Source organism: Falco rusticolus, chromosome Z (genome assembly GCF_015220075.1).
Source record: "Falco rusticolus isolate bFalRus1 chromosome Z, bFalRus1.pri, whole genome shotgun sequence".
NCBI lineage: Eukaryota > Metazoa > Chordata > Aves > Falconiformes > Falconidae > Falco > Falco rusticolus.
In genome coordinates, this window is record NC_051210.1 from 70706019 (window position 1) to 70724282 (window position 18264).

General features: G+C 39.8%; 1 protein-coding gene across 2 annotated transcripts in view; it reads left to right on the forward strand.

Moving 5' to 3' along the window:
* Window positions 1–2214: 2214 nt before the first annotated feature.
* Window positions 2215–18264, forward strand: part of NUP155 (nucleoporin 155) — a 33050-nt gene continuing 17000 nt past the window's right edge. The window contains exons 1-16 of one of the 2 annotated variants that reach the window (XM_037373828.1): window positions 2215–2461; window positions 4887–5024; window positions 5338–5434; window positions 6359–6429; window positions 7048–7140; window positions 7892–8058; window positions 8543–8648; window positions 9205–9278; window positions 9585–9676; window positions 9813–9910; window positions 10004–10156; window positions 11027–11127; window positions 12584–12754; window positions 13987–14097; window positions 14953–15047; window positions 16566–16654. In XM_037373828.1, the coding sequence (XP_037229725.1) occupies window positions 2326–2461; window positions 4887–5024; window positions 5338–5434; window positions 6359–6429; window positions 7048–7140; window positions 7892–8058; window positions 8543–8648; window positions 9205–9278; window positions 9585–9676; window positions 9813–9910; window positions 10004–10156; window positions 11027–11127; window positions 12584–12754; window positions 13987–14097; window positions 14953–15047; window positions 16566–16654 (1792 nt within the window). In that variant the 5' untranslated portion in view covers window positions 2215–2325. The remainder of the gene's footprint in view (window positions 2462–4886; window positions 5025–5337; window positions 5435–6358; window positions 6430–7047; window positions 7141–7891; window positions 8059–8542; window positions 8649–9204; window positions 9279–9584; window positions 9677–9812; window positions 9911–10003; window positions 10157–11026; window positions 11128–12583; window positions 12755–13986; window positions 14098–14952; window positions 15048–16565; window positions 16655–18264) is intronic. The other variant, XM_037373829.1, reaches the window with a different exon arrangement.

Below are 18264 nucleotides of genomic sequence, written 5' to 3' on the forward strand. Positions count from 1 at the left end.
AGCGCCTGAAGCTAAGCCGTGTGACCGAGCGCTGCGCGGGCGCTCCTTGAGCTCTGACAGGCCTGGTGCCGCGACCACTTTCCCCGGCGGGCGGCCACCTGCCAGTGAAGACCCTTTTCCTAACGTGCAGTCTGAACCCCCCGGTGCCGGCCGCTGCCGCCAGAGAGGGATCCCGGCTCCCCCTCCGCCGCCGGCCCTGGGGAGGCGCAGCTGCCATGAGGCCCCCCTCAGCCTTCTCCCCGCTGACCCAGCCGGGTGCCCTCAGCCGCTCCTCCGATGCCTTTTGCCCGGGAGGCGTTTTGCCATCTCGGTTCACCCTCCTCTGGGCACACCCGAGCAGCTCCATGTCCTTCGGACGCCGGGGCGCCCAAACCGCACGCAGCGCTTGCCGTGGGGCCACACCAGTGCAGCGCAGAGTGCCATCAGCCCAGACCCCAGATCCCTTTCCACGGGTCTGCTCTCCAGCTTCTCATCCCCCAAGCTGTATGCATAACCAGGATTTCCCTCTCCCAGCTGGAGAATCTGGCGCTTGCTCTTGTTAAATTTCATATATAACCAGCATAAAGCTGGTTGGTGAATGTCCAGCTCCCTGATCTATCCATATCTGTAATGCCTGCACACCCTCCAGGGAGTCCACAGCTCCTCCCAGTTTAGAATCATCAGCAAAATTACTGAAGGCACATTTGATTCCTGCATCCATAACACACGGAAATAAATTCTGCAACTCACAAGGAGTCATAAAGCAAGTATGTTTATTATGGCATCGGGTGTAAGGGGGATCACTCCTCCTAACTTTCACACCTTCTCAGTTACAATTTTGTACTTTATACATGATGATTACCATATGCATAAGATTTCCAAGAGCAAGTGGGGATAGGATAGTGAGAAATCATTTACATGTTCTCCTCCTTGGGGGTCGCGTATGAGGGTCTTCATGATGAAGTCAGTAGTCTTCCTTCGAGTGTACTTACCACCTTTTGTTGTGTCAATCACATAGGTCAGTTTGTGCTGGTCTTGCTTCTATGTTTTCATACCCGGATGCACATCCAGTTGCAAGGTCTCTCAATCGTTTATATCTTAATGGAAGTTACCTGACCTGAAGTCATGCCCCCCCACCCCTACCCCAACAAGATTGGTTACTTCCTGAAGTTTAACTAACTACCTTTGCTGTGCTATTCCCTTTGAAATTAACTACTTTCACTATGCCATTTCACCCAGATAATTCATAAAAATGTCAAGAGTAGCGGCCCTAAAATTGAGCCCCAGGGAACCCCACTGGTGACTGGACACCAGCTTCTAAACCTTGAGAAGGTACAGGGAGAATTTCCTGGTTTACCATGTAAACCCTGTGGTGTTTGGGGCTTAACTTCATGTTGCCCATTTGGAAAGCAGAGCCAGGGCAAATTTCCTCTCTTATGCCAGGTGCCTCTCCAATAGATGAAGCTTTCCAGAATAGGCACTTGACTGATCCAGGAGCAGAAGGTCAGTGCAGCCAGGGCACAAACAGAATTTACAAACAAGACCCATTCCCTGAAATCTGAATTTCACGCAGCCCCTGGACCTCCTACAACAGTTTGGGAATTCCCATGCTGTCCAAGGCAGACACCACTTTAGAGGCCCAGGCTTGGTAAATTAACAATCTACTACAGTCACATTGATGTGTCATTCCAAATTCTAGAAAAATACCAGACACACCAGGTCAGAGCAGTGCAAAGACAACTTACACACCTTAGCTCCACGTTCCTTTGAAGGGGAGTCACCTCAGGTTTTGGTTTATGTTAGTATATGCAAAATCTGTGTAGGGTTGAGTAACTCTGATGTATCAAGTCTTGCCACAATACCCCATCACGCTTGTAGTATGAAATATCATTGTACTGGGCCGTCACGGGGGAGCCCGCCCAAGAGCCACAGTGCCCGCGGAACACCGGAGCAGGCAGGGAGCTGCCCAGGGCCACACCCCACTGAGTGGAACTGCCTCCCGCTGCTCCCCTCGGGAGCAGCTTTGTGTTCCACGCTTTGTGGGCCGTCACAATGCCAGGCCCGCGCGGAGCCCACAGGGATTGCACGGCGGACCACCGCGCCTCAGGGCTCCTCGGTGAGGCACCGCCGGCCGCCGGGGCCCGCCCCTCCCACAGGCCGAGCGGGCGCGAGGGCTGCCCCCGCCCACTTCCCGCCGTGGTCGGCGCGGAACTGCGTCACGTGCGCAAAGCCTGCCGGGATTTGGCGGGTGGCGAGGCGGCGGGTGGTGAGCTCGTGCCCTGTTGCTAAGCGCGGAGCCGCCCGCCGGCCCGGGTCCCGGGTCCCGCCGCCGCCATCGCCTTCGCCATGCCCGCCTCCATGAGCGCCGCGGCGCCCATCGCGCAGGAGGCGCTGGAGGTCGCGGGCCGCATCATCGACCGGCAGATCCAGGACGATCGCTGCTACCCGGACCTGTCCGAGCTGCTGGCGGTGCCGGCGCCTGGTGAGGAGCACTCGGTGGCTCACTGTCTCCGGTCCTTTGTCGTTTCAGTTGCCCCGGTGTCTGCGACGTTCTGCAGGGTGGCCTGGGCCGACCAGGCACCGCGTATGGGGCCTTTCGGCGGGCTGCCCGCCGGGCACGACCCCCGCCCCTTGGCTGCCGCCCCGAGAAGCCCCCGGGGACAGCGGGGACAGCGCCTGCTGCCCTTGCCTTCGCGGGGGCGGTGGCAGGGCTGACTGACGGTTTCTCAGGCTTGGGGGGCGTGTAGCGCACGCAGTGTGCGGTGGGTGAAAGCGGCGGGTGTGGGATCTCCGTGTAGTGTTACCCCAAATCTGGGTTCTTCAGCCGGTGGGCAAGAGCCGATCCGCATAGAGTCGAGCTGTTTGGTTATTGCGTGTCTGCGCAGAGACGGCTGTTAGGTGGTAAATCCACAAAGCCAGCACACCTCTTAACACGTGCTAAAAGTTTTTATGCACTTTGAACAGTTGTTTACAACTAGTTTAGTCATACTGAATTCTCACTGGTTCTCATTAGTCTCCATTTAAAGACAGTGTGTGGGTTTTTTTCACCGCGATTGTTCTGTGGGGAGGGGGGGTTGTTAGTTGGAGGCTCTCTGCTGAGGGTGGATCTTTTAATATGCTAATTAGAATTTTAGTTAGGATAGTTCACACATAGTTCCAGTAATTTTCTATTTAGTCTCATTAACCATTTGGTTCTCCTGGAGCTTATGTTGTGCCAGAGCTTGACATGTTTATGGTATCTATTCCTTCTCCCAAGGCCATGCTTCACTAACTGTAGGGATTTAACTCATGTCCTCTGTTTTTCAAATTCTTTATTGTTTTTTCAATATAGATATTTACACTTTGGTTTTTCCCTCGTTTTTTTCATAGTAAATCATTTTTCTGGCAATAGAGGGAGCACTGCTGGATTAACTGGTCCATCTCCTTCCAAAAAGTGAAAAAAATGGGTCGTTTTCTGTTAGGAAGTCTCTTGCAGAAATGCTCTTAGGGTCACTTAAGTGCCCAGTACCATCCCTAACTTATAAGCAGCCTGAGAATCTGTTGGAGTGGCTTTCATTTATGCATAACTGTATGTCATGTATTTCAGATATAGTTAAGATGTAAGGTATACCTGTTCTCAAACATTTGTTTTTTTCTCCTTAAAACATCAAGACAGCATTTCCTACTGCATTAGTGCCAATTATCTGGCACAGTGGTCTGTGAGAAGGCACTCTGGAGCTGTAGGTGACCTAGTTAATATATACCCAGGGCATGTCAGGATTGAAGTAAAGGCTATCTGTTTTCTGTTATTCTACTATGTGCATGGCCAAGGTGTTACTGCCCTAGCAGCCTCATACCTTGCATAAAAGAATGGTTCTATATGGGTATTTTAACTTGGTGCTGGCAGTAAAGATCAGCTTTTCTAAGTGTCCTGGTTTCAGCTGGGATAGAGTAAATTTTCTTAGTAGATGGGTCAGTTCTGTTGTTTGGATTTGGTGTGGGAACAACATTGATAATACACTGATGGTTTTAGTTTTTGCTGAAGTTTCTCACGCTCTGTCAGCAAGAGGGTTTGAGGAGATAAGTAAATTGGGAGGGGACACAGCCAGGGCAGCTGACCTAAAGTAGCCAGATGGTTATTCCATACCATAGAGTGTCATACTGAGTATATAAACAGGGGAGAGCTGGCCGCAGCTTGCTCATTGTTGTCTTAGGGACTGGCTGGGCATCTGTGAGCGGATGGTGAGCAGTTGTATTGTGCATCACTTACTTCCTTTTCTCCCTTTCCTTTGGATTTTGTTCCTCTCCCCTTCTCCCTCCTTTTCATTAGAACTGTAGTAGTTGTTGTTGTTATTCTTTTATTTCAGTTATTCATTTGTTCTTATCTCAGCCCTTGAGTTTTACCTTCCTTCCTGTCCCTCTGGGTCTGGGGTGGTGGTGAGTGAGCGGCTGTGTGGTCCTTAGTTATCAGCTGGGGTTAAATCCTGACACTATGTGAAGGAATATGCTCCTGGCTTGTTTATGTGGTATATTTAACATCTGGTCAGAAAAATAGGGCTGGAAAGTATCACAGAAAAAATGAGGTGTAGAGTAGGCTGGGGTCCAGATGAGTTACTCTAAGAGTTTGTTTGCATATCTGTTTGCTCATGCCTGGTTTGAGACTGGTCCTGTTCCTACAGAAACCTTAGTTCACACATCTTGTGAGTAGTGGTAGCTATATGCTTATAGAGTCTCTGCAGTTCCAAAACTTTCTGTTAGTCTGAAGGCCTGTATTATTCATCTAAAGTAAAATGGGAAATGCAGTTATTCTGATTTAGATTTAACAGATTAGGAAACAGTCAGGTAAAGATAGAGAAAGACAATATAAACCTTTTTTATACCCTTCTCATTGTTGTAAGAAGTCTAATCTTTCTTGTTTTTGCCTGCAGGTAGTCCTACTGTTTCTGGTATGTCAGATATGGATTATCCTTTGCAAGGACCAGGTTTACTGTCAATACCTAATCTTCCAGAAATCAGCTCAGTCCGCAGAGTCCCACTTCCCCCAGAGCTAGTGGAGCAGTTTGGACGTATCCTTATGAAAAATTATGTTAGGTTATGCAAGTAATAGTATTAGAAATTAACTTCTTTCTTCTATAATCTTCTTCCCCGATCTTTCTGTCAGAGTCCCAGTACTTCCGTTCACTTCATAACACTTCAGGTAGTAAAAAGGTCCATTTGTGTAGAGTTGCTGGTGGAAGTAGTTTCTATATGAAGAACTTTAAAAGTTTGTGTACTATTGTATATAAAGCAATATTGTTGTGGGTTTTTTTAAATGCTCCAAAGGGTATGTTGCCTTTGCTAGCTGAAATGCATTTAGTCCTTACATCAGCAGTGCTTCAGATATGCAGTGCAATTGTATGATGGGAGTATTTCCAGAAATCAGCAGAGCTTGGCTGACCATCGACAGTGACATTTTTATGTGGAACTATGAAGATGGGTATGTAGAGAACATGTTCCTGACAATATTTATTGGTACTATATCATAATTAAGTGATTGCAGTACTGGGAGTTAGTTTACTGGTAGCACAGAGGTGTGCTATTTGGTTTTAACTTTTGATTCATTTTAGCTTTTACTAAAATTTTTGAATGGTAAGTATTTAAGGATTATTTTAAGAGTTAGTAGGTATGCTGATGCATATACAGTGGTTGCTCATTCCCGCAATGCTAAGTAATACAACATTAGTACTTTGAAGTGTTGTGGTTTAAGCTTTCCTGCCTAGCTTATTTATTTTCAAATAGCGGTGACACATTTATAATTTGCAGGTTTGCTTCTTTATTTGCCTATATAGTAAGAATTGCTTTATACATATTGTTGCATTTCCTAAAAAGATTAAAGTTCAGATGTGGCTTACATAGCTCCTACCCGTACACTTATATTGTGTGTGCATTAAATACATTCCCAAATAAAACAACTGCATGATGTTAATCGTAAGGTGCTGTGGAGGTGGTTGGGAATTCTTGCTTTAGATTGTTTTAATGGGAAAAAATAATCATGTGATATCCTCCCTCTTGATGTTAATCAGCATTGCAGATGCTGCATTGTGTAATTCAGAGCAGACTTTATGAATAAACAAAATACAGAAATACAAAATACTTCACCTGGGTTTCAGGTTTGAAACTCGGCTACAGCAGCTCCAAACAGCTCAAATGATTGCCTGTATAGTTTTGCCTTGAAACTTCTCTGTCATTCCTTTCTGCTGGACCTGCTTTCACCCAAAGCAAAAGATGTAGATGGCTTCAGAGTGTTAAAATAAGCATTAATAATTTTTAAATATACAGAATCTGATTTTTACTTTGTTGTTACGTGATATTACATGACAAGTTTTATGCAGGTTTTGGTTTGGTTTTTGTTTGTTCACAGGGGAGATCTAGCTTATTTTGATGGCCTTAGTGAAACTATTCTTGCAGTGGGCCTTGTAAAGCCAAAGGAAGGTAAGGAATATGAAAGTGTCTAAAATGAGGCAGTTACTGAACCTTCTATATATGTTTTTTTTATATATGCATATGTGAAAATTTGTGGTTTGTGTCTACATATGTATACACAAGATACATTGTTTGTTTCGTTTTCAGAAACACTGTAAAATTAATTTCAAGCCAAAAAACCCCCAGTATGGTTTAATAATAATTTACACTGATAAACTTGCATTTTTTTGCCATATCGTACTCTTAACATCTGTACTGATTATAAATTTATGCGTTCAAGTTATAATTTCCACGAGGTCCTGGTTTCTAGCTTTCCCAGTTCTTCTGGTAGCTGCTGCTTAGATAACATTGAAGTCAGTGTTGAATAGGCTTAAATAGGGTTGAATTTAAGAGAACCACATTTATAAGAAAAATGTCATTTTAAACATACTGTATTTCACGAACCAGAAGCTGAATTGGTGACTGATAGTCCTTTCTAATTCTAGAGTTTCACAAATCGTTAGGTCTTAAATATAGCTATTTAATCTAATCAGTCAATGTGTTTTTTCAGTGGATGCATTGGATACATCATTTTGATCTGAGAGGCTGGCTGCAAACTAAATTTTTATATATTCTCCCTTTATTTAGGTATCTTCCAGCCTCATGTACGGCACTTACTTGTTATGGCTACCCCGGTGGATATTGTGATTTTAGGGCTCAGTTGTTCTAATATGCAAACAGGTAATTCTTCTCGCCTGATTCTCAGTTGTGCAGTAACAAATACATGTAGCTGTTTTATTTGTAGCCATTAAAAATTATATTAAAAAAAAAATAAATCAAGACCGTGTGCTAAGCACTTTGCTAATTTTGAAATCGTTACAGACAGGGAAACAGTTTTTATTTGCTATATCTGGGACTCCCATAGGAGCATTGAGTTGTGTTACTCATCTGTTTAACATAAAAAGACCTTTTGAAATAGGTGTTCCTGTTAATTAAACTGGATGTTGGAGAGGGAGAGAAGAGATGGACATGAATCTTGGAAGTGGCGCATACAGTTCATTAACCTGATGGGCATTTGTATTACAACCACAGAAATTGAGAACCTGATACCATTTTTTCATGTCATACATATTAACAGAGAAAATACAGAATTGTTTGGAGAAAGTGAGAGGATTACAATTTTTTGCTCTCTTTCTGTACTATATGTGAAAGAAGAAAAATATAAATCAGTGGTTTAGTTCTCTTGTCATTTAGAGGAGACAGCGATATGTAGGCTGAGAAACTTATATAGAGAATTAATTTTTTTTAAAACAGAAGATTTGTTACTGTGTGTTTATTTTGGAGAATAGCTATTCCAGAATGTGACTAGTAACTATGAAATGTGTAATTTTACCTGTTTTCTGAAATGCTGCTCAGCTTGTGCCTGTACTATTTATTGGAACCACTTAAAAACTAAAGACTAATTATTTATTTATTTATTTATTTATCCAAGGTACTGGATCACTTAATGACAGTATGTCTAGCGGAATGCAGCTGCTACCAGATCCTCTGTATTCGCTCCCTACTGACAACACTTACGTTCTGGCAATAACATCCACTGATAACGGGCGTATCTTTTTGGCTGGAAGAGATGGATGCTTATATGAAGTAGCATATCAGGTGACTATAAGTTTTACACACCGGCATTTTTCATTGTTTTATGGTTGTGGGATCTCAGGACTGAGGGTTCTAAAACATGTCAGGTATTGCTCTGTTTTTTTCTGCCATAATTATGTTGCATGGCTTGATTGTATAACAGCTCTGACATGTTAGTGTAGATGCGTTTTCTTTGAAGATGCAGTAATAATATGAGGAACGGCAATGCAGATTTGGACAACTTCAAAAATAAAACTAAAATTGTGACATCCTGCACCTTTTTTATGTAAAATTTCCTTTTTAATGATCACCTGTTAGTTTCAAATGATTAATACATACTTTTCAATTAAATCCATGGTATGTATATCGATTTTTATTTGTTTTTATGCTTGTCCTGTTTTTACGCCTGTCCTAAAATCCTGTTAATGATGGGTTTTTTTAATACAACTCCTAGTTTAGTTTTGGTTTTGTTTCATTGTTTCAAAGCTGTATTTCTTTTATATTGTAGGCTGAAGCAGGCTGGTTTAGCCAGCGCTGCAGAAAAATTAATCATTCAAAGAGTGCACTGTCTTTCCTTATTCCTTCATTGCTACAGTTCACGTTCTCAGAGGATGGTAAGTACTGATGTTAAAGACCTACGCAATAATTTCATGAAAACTTTTAAATTAATACTACCAAGAAGTCAAAGTGAATAGTGTCTTCATTCAGAGCATTTAGTTACTTGTCAGTGAAACTTGGCGTGGTTGATGATTATAAAAACCAGGTCACTTGCTTGTGTGTCTGGTTCAGGATATAGATACCAAAAGCCTGGAAAGTTTGGCATTTATGACTAAAGTTAGTGTTCTGTAGTATGAAATGAGTATGTCCTTAGTGGGAGCACTGCACACAGTGGAATCTTTAAGTAAACAATTTTACACTGTTCCACTGTTTAGTGAAAAATTTGGAATAATTACACGATGATTTGCTTTTTTTTCTTTTTTTTTTTTTTAAAGTAATAATTGTATGAAATTGATTGCCATTTTAAATCAATTCCGGTAGTTGTACTGTGTGAGACTTCTGCAGCTTTTGTTAGCTTACAATTAAATGTTTTATAAATATTCTCTTTTCAACTTGTTTTCACAAAATCCATTGTTGATTTCCTGATTCTCCCCTTTTTTGCCCCCTCCCCAGATCCGTTAGTTCAAATCGCCGTTGACAACTCTCGAAATATCTTATACACCCGCTCAGAAAAAGGAGTGCTGCAAGTATGTGATTTCTTCTAATGACCATTGGCCATGTTACTAATGTGTATATAACTTTTTAAGTTTTTTTTGAGTACTTGGGCATTCTCCATAGATATATCAGGATATTATTCCAGTTCATCTTTTTGTAACAAAGTTTGCTGAAGACCTAAATACTTTCTTCTGAGGAAAGAGTAGCCTTTTGATCCTCTCCTCAATTATCTGGAAACGTGAGGTTGAAATAAAAATAGTTTTGAGTAGCTGCTTGATAGGTGAGACTGTATTAATTAATTTAAGTTTAAATCACTAAGCTGTATTATTGAATTGCAGGTTTATGATCTGGGACAAGATGGACAAGGGATGACCAGAGTTACTTCTCTGTCGCAAAATGCTATAGTTTCTGCTGCTGGGAGCATTGCCAGGTATATTTATAACAATAATAATGTAAGGGGCTTCCTTTAAGACCAGTATTTTCACGTTATGTTTTTGAAGATTGTTGTTTGTTTGCTCATTTCCTTGGGTTGAGAGTGTGTGTGGTTTTTTGTTTTGTTTTTTTAGAACAATAGATCGTTCTGTGTTTAAGCCTATTGTTCAGATAGCAGTGATTGAAAATTCTGAATCTATAGACTGTCAACTACTAGCCATCACACATGCAGGTAAGAAAGCAGTGCTAATTCCCCAGGCATTTAAACTGATAAATGGCATCTGCAGTGTTTAGCAAAATTTGGCCTTTTTTATCTTTTGTGCAGGTGTCCGACTATATTTCAGTACTTCGCAATTTAAGCACCCAGCAGCTCGTCCCTCCATGTTAACCTTGGTTCATGTCCGTTTGCCACCTGGATTTTCAGCTTTTTCTAATGTGGAGAAGCCTGCAAAGGTTCATAGAGCTCTTTATAGTAAAGGTAAGCAGCAGAACATCGCTCAGATGAGACTGATTTTTTTCTTTTCTCTTTGTGACAGTCACCATCACGTTGTTTTTACATTGAAGCGGTGGGAATAACTGAGAACTAAGCATGGCTTCTGTATCTTAATGGGAAAGGTTTTGGAAGTGGAAAGTTGTGATATTTTTCAGAAATCAGTTGTTCTGCAAGGTGTAGTGTTCAGGCAGACACCTCTGTTCATGTGTTGATCAACCTTTTTCTTCAGATCTCCCCATGAAATAGATGTAATGTGTTCAAATTCACCTACATGGCTCTAGTCATGTGGGCTTAGTTCTTGAAAGCAGGGGATATAACAGGGTTATTAAATATTTAGTGCTTCTCAGTTTAGTGTGGACTGACTGGGGTTTTTTAACTTTTATTTGCCTACTGATAACATGTAAGATACCAAACAGCTGCCAGATGGTTCCAGCTTTATGCCACTTCTGACTGTAAGATTAATTTTTAAAAGTGCTGCAGAAGTACAGGGGCAAATATCTCTGTGTTGCTGACCCTTTTAGTCATGCATACTGATTTTTGTCCTTGAAGTAATTTCTGGATCTTTTTTCATCCATCATCTGTTTAAACATCTCATTGCTGAGGCATGTTCTCTCCATTTTAGGCTTTTTTATGTTTGTACTTTTTGGAGTGGATGGCAAATGGCGTTAGAAGTAACCTGAAGAACCCTATGACATAAAGACTCAGGAAATAGTATTTGCTGTTTGAACTGTAAAGATTAATTTTTACTAAATAAGGAAAGATTAATTTTTACTAAATAAGGAATTAATTAGTGAATTTGTATCTAATGCATGATTATCGCTTCTAATGCAAACTTAATATTACTATTCTTGCTAGGTGTTCTGCTGATGACAGCTTCAGAAAATGAAGATAATGACATCCTGTGGTGTATCAATCACGATTCTTTCCCTTTTCAAAAGCCAATGATGGAAACACAGGTACTAAAGCTAACTTTTACACAGTTTTGATGGAATCTAGATATTACTTCCTCCTTTCTGGTAACAGATACTTCAGTAGTATTATCTGCAAGAAACAAGTAGTTCACAGAAAACTTCCACGTGGAGTTTGGAAATGCTTACAAAGCTACTGATCAATGTGCTTCAAAGAAAAAAAATACTAGGCAGTTTTGTCAATGACTGTGAATTGATCTATTAGGAATTCCTTGTTCAGCCATACTTTCTAGCTTGCTGCAACCTGTGTATCAAAAGCAATTGCCTTGACTTCTGGGATTTGACTTCTAATTAACATATTTGAAAATACTGTTGTCTATAGCATTCTGCATATTGTGCACAAGCACAGAAAGACATGGTCCACAGTCAACAGTGGTGGCGTCTGAGGATAAAATTTGGCAAAGATTGTTTAAAATATAGGCACTAGAGACTCTGGGTTTCTGTAAACTGATATGCCATGTCTTCATTAAATTTCAGGCATGAATATACTCTCTTCATTATTTCACTTTTTCTCATTTTCTTTTTCCTAATTGTTTCTAAGTGAGTTTTTAAGAGGGGTTTGGAGTTGCCTTATGTGTCAGTTCGGGGAGACAATTTCATGTATTCCACCTCTGAAGGAAGTCCGAAGTATTCTACTGAAGTAGAGGAGTGCTATATCAAAAGTAGTATTATTGGAGGAGCAGTGGTAGAGTTGGAGTGAATGGAGAGGCTATTTAAGTTATAAGTTTCCAAGTCAGGTTTTGATTTATTTGCTGTTTTAATAACCCACAAAGGAGCTTTATAATTATTCCACATCCTTTCCCTTAAGTGCAAAAATTTACACATAAGTATCCAAGTGCTAACCTCTTTTTTTTTTTCCAAGGCATTTGACAGTAATAGGAAGCTAGGTTTCCCTAACAAAACTGCAACTTTCTTGAGCAGCAGTTCTTCCTTGTTAGCATATATACATAGTTTTCTGGAATGTCTTCACTATCATTTGTTTCTTCTTGAGTTATATTTGAAGTACTGCTGCCAGCTGTGGAAGTCTTGTAAACCTTTATGATTCAGTTGCAGCGTTTTTTTGGTTCTTTAAGAAATAATTTAAATTCTTGACAGCTGCTTTGGTACTTAGTTCTGATACGGATAGCAGATTGTTGTTTATATTGTAGCAGCATTAAAGGATCCCACTTAGCAAGTTGTTTTACATTTAAATACAAAACACTATCCCTGTCCCCCAACAGAAGCAATATGTTATCCCATCTCCCAGAAGCAGTGGTATATATACAACTAAATTTGGTGGTAACCTTCTGTTAGACAAGACAAGAGCTTGCTTATTGAGTTTTCTGGTGTCAAGAATAGATTCTATTCTGTGTAATATGAAATGGTGAATAGTATAATATCACCATGGATGTACAAAATCCATGTCTGTAATGAAACTTTGGATAATATCTGTCCTGTTGCTCAGATGACCACCCGTGTTGATGGACATTCCTGGGCTCTTTCTGCTATTGATGAATTTAAAGTTCAGAAGATAGTAACACCGTTAAACAAAGATACTATTCCAGTAACTGATTCACCTGTTGTTGTGCAGCAACACATGCTGCCACCTAAGAAGTTTGTTCTGCTTTCAGCCCAGGTGAGTATTGCTTCTCTTAATATAGGAAATCAGAAGAGTTGGAAGACTGATCTAAACCTGTAAATGTTTATTCGTTTTGGATATGTTTTAAGGATTATATTGTGAACATAAAAAGGAATAATGAATATGATTGCTGAAACCATATGTAGGTATTTTAAATTTACTCAAAGCTATTGGGCCAGCTTGTCTTGTACAGTATATTAATAGGTTTTTTTGGTCTTCAGAGACCCTTGTAGAGACAAATGATGTGAGAAGTTATTTTAACCTTGGTTATACTCATGATTATATGAAACAGACATTGGCTGCCCAGAAAATACAGTGTGAGTAAGAAGAGGAAGAACTTCTTTACCTTGAGGTTGTAAGGGCATTGGAACAGGCTGCCCAGAGAGGTCATGGAGTCCACCTCTCTGGAGACTTTCAAAACCTGCCTGGTTGTGACTCTGTACGGCCTGCTCTAGGTGAACCTGCTTTAGCTGGGGATTGGACTAGATGATCTCCAGAGGTCCCTTCCAACCCTGATTATTCTATAAATACTGTTGGCAATTTAAATTTGAATAAATAATTTCTTCTTTGTCATCCCAAAACAGTTTTTTGAAAGGTTTTTAATAAACAAAATCCACAAAAAGAAGAAAGATATTAACTTCCCTATTTCTTTTTGGATTACATTTAGCAATATTTTAGGGCACTTAATACCTTAACCAATAGCCAATTAAAAAACTAATTTAATCATTAATGTTTTGCAACCTCTACATTCAGCCTGCATTTGTTTAATGGCAGCTGTTTTGGTAAAGGCACTAATCGGACCCTCTCCATTAGTTAGTATGGATGCAGGCTAGACGATAGAGTGTAAAGTCTTACCATGCCCTTGATTCTGAAAGTTTTTTTTCCAGGCAGTTTTGAGGATTTGTAAGATAAATAAATAATTCTATTTTTTATATACTTGCTATATGTTGGTATTGTATTTTTCGTGTTAGGCTGAGAACAGCAAAATTAACTTAGTTTATGGAGAGTTTATAGCCACTGCAGTATTTTTCCTGCCTTTCCTAGGCTTTCTAGAGTATTTTCTCCATGTGAATGGGAAGTGGCCTTTATGCACCATTCACATTGTACTTTGATCCAGTAGTGCCATGGAGAAAAATTTAGAATGCTAAAGATAAGCATTGTGGGGAGGGGGTGTTGTGATGGCCAAAGTAAAGACACTTTTATTCTAATTTACTTTGAATTACTTTTAGGGGAGCTTTATGTTTCATAAACTCAGACCTGTTGATCAGCTGCGGCATCTGCTTGTTAGCAATGTAGGTGGAGATGGAGAAGAGATTGAAAGATTTTTCAAGTTGCATCAGGTAAGAACTTTTCACAGGTTGTGAAAAACTGAAGATTTACAATATTTATGTAAATCTAATTGCTTTCTTTAGCATCTTTTTGTTGTTGCTGTAAACCCGTAGTTAAGTGTTAGCTGTTCCTCCTGTATTATTGACATAAAACAAGATTGTATAAGAAATAATTTCTTACATTATGATATCTAAAAACTGAAGTTTAATTCACTTATCCTGAAATTCTTATGCTTGTATGTAGAAGTATAATGAAGTTCTTGGTTTAGAAAAGGAGTTCATCTAGAGCAGGGAAAGAAATTTTTTAAAAAATACTTGCCACTACAAGAGGATTTTACATTTTGAATGCCAGTAAAAATGTCTGTAATTGGTCAATTTTTTTGTTTAAGGTAAATAACAAACAAGCAGGAAGGAAGCTATTGTAGATTGCCATTTTAATTTGACTACTGATTAGTAGCTGTAGTGAATGTTCACTGTAATCTGTTCTCTTGGGCTTTGATAGGACATAGTGGTATTTTAACATGCCATTAGAATATGCAAAACATGATTATTATTTTTCTTCAATCTTTATGTTTCTGTAGAAATTGTATGAATCTTAGTCATACTTAGCTGACAGACATGGAGATTTTCTTCCTACCAGTAATTGCATTGAGTTTACAAAAACTGTATATAACAGGCTTGCCTGCTATAGTGGGATACCTCACTGTGATTCACTTCCTGTCTATAATTGGGAAAAGCCAATTTCCTTGCATTCTGAACGAAATGGTGCAGAAAGTACTTACTGTTTTGTTACTGAGCATTATAACTTCTATATTTTTCTTACCGATTTGATGTAAGCTGCCACACTAATCACAAAATATGCTCTAGGAGGATCAGGCCTGTGCCACTTGCCTTATCTTGGCCTGTTCTAATGCTGCGTGTGATAGAGAAGTATCTGCCTGGGCTACTCGAGCGTTCTTCAGGTATGTTTCAAATCTGTAAGTTGTTCTGAATATTATGTTCAGGGTCACTACAGCCAATAAATAATTTTAGAGGCTTTTCAACCTACTTCCTGAGTGAGCATTGTTTTAAAATGAGCATAGGCTGTTAAACCTGGTAGAATATGCTTTTGCATTAATTTAGGGCTAATCAACAAAGGAAGCTTCCTGTGCTGGTTGATAGTTCCCCTGTTGGATATTTGTACTTTACATGTAAAGGAGGCTATTGAAAATGTAGTTTAATCTGCTTGAAATGCACTTATCTGTATTTCACAGTATCCCAGCTCATTAAAGTGTGGTGTGTAGTAATATCTTTATACTAGCTCAGACAGCTGGAAAAAGAATACACAATCTTTTTAACTTTTGTGGGCATTTTGGGTTTATTTTTGTTTTGTTTCGAGTTTTTTTTTTTCTGAACATATTGCAGTTATTTATACTGTTCACCATTGTGCCAAGGAAATTGATATTCAAATGGGTTTATGCTGTTTAGCTGATGGCTTTTAGTCACAGATGTTGATTGTTTGGTTTGGTTTTGTTTTTTTGGGGGGGCGTTGGGTGGTGGTTGTTGTTGTAATTTATTCCACTACAAATTGAGTGAGGAAGTACGGGCTTCTGCTCTGCTGGAGGATTAATTCGTCATCTGTGTATTTTAAGTACTACATATCTTTGGTATGGTGCATATATGTATATTTTAATCAGCTGCCTAAAACAAATTGGTTTATTGTGGGTCTCTTGGCTGTCCTCACAGGGCATGCAGCCTGGAGGAAAAAAAGGTTTTGGTAAGATACAGCTGTTGTGAGTGATGCTAGAATGGGCAGATTTTTATGTTTGCATTAGAGTTCAAGTGTTACGTTCCCAAAAGCTTGCTTGTCAGTTTCCAAAACTAGTGCAGGTGTTAGATCCAGTCAGCTATTCTCAGAAGGCTGTGAGTAGTTAACTCTTTGTTAAACAACTGCATTACAAGATCAGAGAAAATGTGGATGACAACTCTGGTGGATAACTCTTGAGGGAAGGGTGTTTGCAAGGGAAGATGTAGCAATGTGCTCATGTAGCACTACAAACGAGAGATGGAGAGAAATTACTTGTGGACAATAGAAGAACAAGTGTGGGTCATCTCAGTTGTGTCCTTCTTTCCACTTTCCTATAGAAGCAAACCTTAAAAAAGACACTAAAGTGTAAACCTGATTTTGAGATTTCGTAAATTTCTCCTTAAAGCCTGATCACATCATATCACTGTAGAGCTCAAAACACCAAAAAAAAAAATACTTGTTCATCTAACTTATCTTTACAATTACATATGTTTATGCTTTTCATATGACACGTATTCCATTAGTTTTCTTCCCTTCTATGGAAAATGCTGATCAGTCACAAGTATTTCTGACAAGTTATGTGAGGGTTTTTATTCACCATTTTAAAAGAACCCTGAAATTGCTGTTAATTCCAAAAGACATGAAAATTAAATGGACTATCTATGAAGTGTCTTTTTGTCTTTGTAAATTTTAGGTATGGTGGAGAAGCACAAATGAGATTTCCGTCTGCTCTGCCTCTTCCAAGCAACATTGGACCTGTTTTGGGTTCTCCTGTTTCTCCCAGTAAGTAGCAAGCATTTAATGGTTTTGGACAAGTTGTCAGTTGTTGGGTTTTTTTCCTTTAATATGTTGTATTTTGTCTTCCCACAAGTACTGGTGTTCTTACTGTCAGAAATGGTCCTTGATTTTCCACTCACTGGCTAATTTATTACAGAGTTTCTTCCATTTCTCGAGTGATTTTTTGATTTATTGAGAGGGTAATGTGATCTGGGTGTTGCATATAGTCTATTAAGATGATGTGGAGAAGGTATACATTTGTTGCTGCCAAAGCCACATGAGCAGCCAGGGAACAACTTACCAATACTATAGTTCAGACTTTACAAAGATGAGTTAGTTGTTGTGTGGCTATAGCAGAGTATCTTCTTAGAGTGTCATTGTAGTGCCTCTGCAGATGCTGCTTATGAAAAGAAAAAAAAAATTCTGAACAAGAAAAGGGTTTATTGTTTGGAATGATTTCTCCCTGTAAAAGCTCTTGCTTCCACACTTGGTTTCTGCTTAGCTCATCAGTGCCACCTGCAAATGAGAACAGTGCCTACTGTTTCTCAGAACTTGATGCTTATCGGAGTAGAGGCCTCTCTGTGTTACTCAGGTTCACTCACAACTACAGTTGCCTCAGGAAATTGTCCTTTAACATGTGTTACTCAATTCCAGATCTTAAGGGTTTTTTAAAAAGAAATTCGTGATGATGAATATGGAACTCTGAATTATTTAATTATTTTAAAAAAAAAAAAAAAAGTTGGTTAATCTGGCATGTGGCATTCAATTTTACACATCAGACTTGGGGAGAAACTTCCCTTACCTGGGATGCAAAGAAATTCCATTTCAGTACTGTTTTTGACATAGATCCAAATTCATAAGTAGTGGAGAAAGGCATGCTGAACTGGGATGAACTTTTGGAAAATCGGTCAACCCTCTTTCTCAGAATTCTTAACTCATGTTAAAACACTGAAGAAGAGTGGTTTTTAATGCATCAGTGACATTGCGATTGTTCCACACCAGCAGCCTTGGAAAGCAATGTGGGCAGGAGCTGAGGCAAGGCATAAGAATGTAAAATTAAGTCTGAGCTGAAGAGGACAGCAGCTATGGGGAAGACAAATGCTAGGATCAGACTGAGAATTAAAGTAAGGTGTGGGAGAGAGGACAGGAAGCTTTGTAATCAGTGAAATGACTCTTTTTAGAAGCAAAAGTATTTTTCCCAAGTCTGAATGTGTGGATATTATTATCATTTGCTGTCACATATGCCTCTGTGAATCACTGAAACCTAGTATCAAAGCATGTGTTTCAATTTTGCTTCAGTGACATGTTCAGGTGGAAGATTCTTCTGCTATTACTCCATTTGCACAAAGGGTAGAGAACTCTCATGTGAAATGAAGATGCTGATACTGTGGATGTCCCATGTGGTGGGTCAGACAGTGCTGACAGAAATTGATTAGAACACCTTGAAATTTCGCATGTGAAAGTGTTAGCATTACAAGGCCAGGGACCATTACCTTGGTTCCCTTTTTTCTCTCTGTTAGAAGTCTAGTCTGGCATTCACATGCTATTCCTCTGCAAGTTTGTGCTTTGCTTGCCAATACAGTGCGTTGGTACTGTTGAGTGAAGGAATTTGTTGT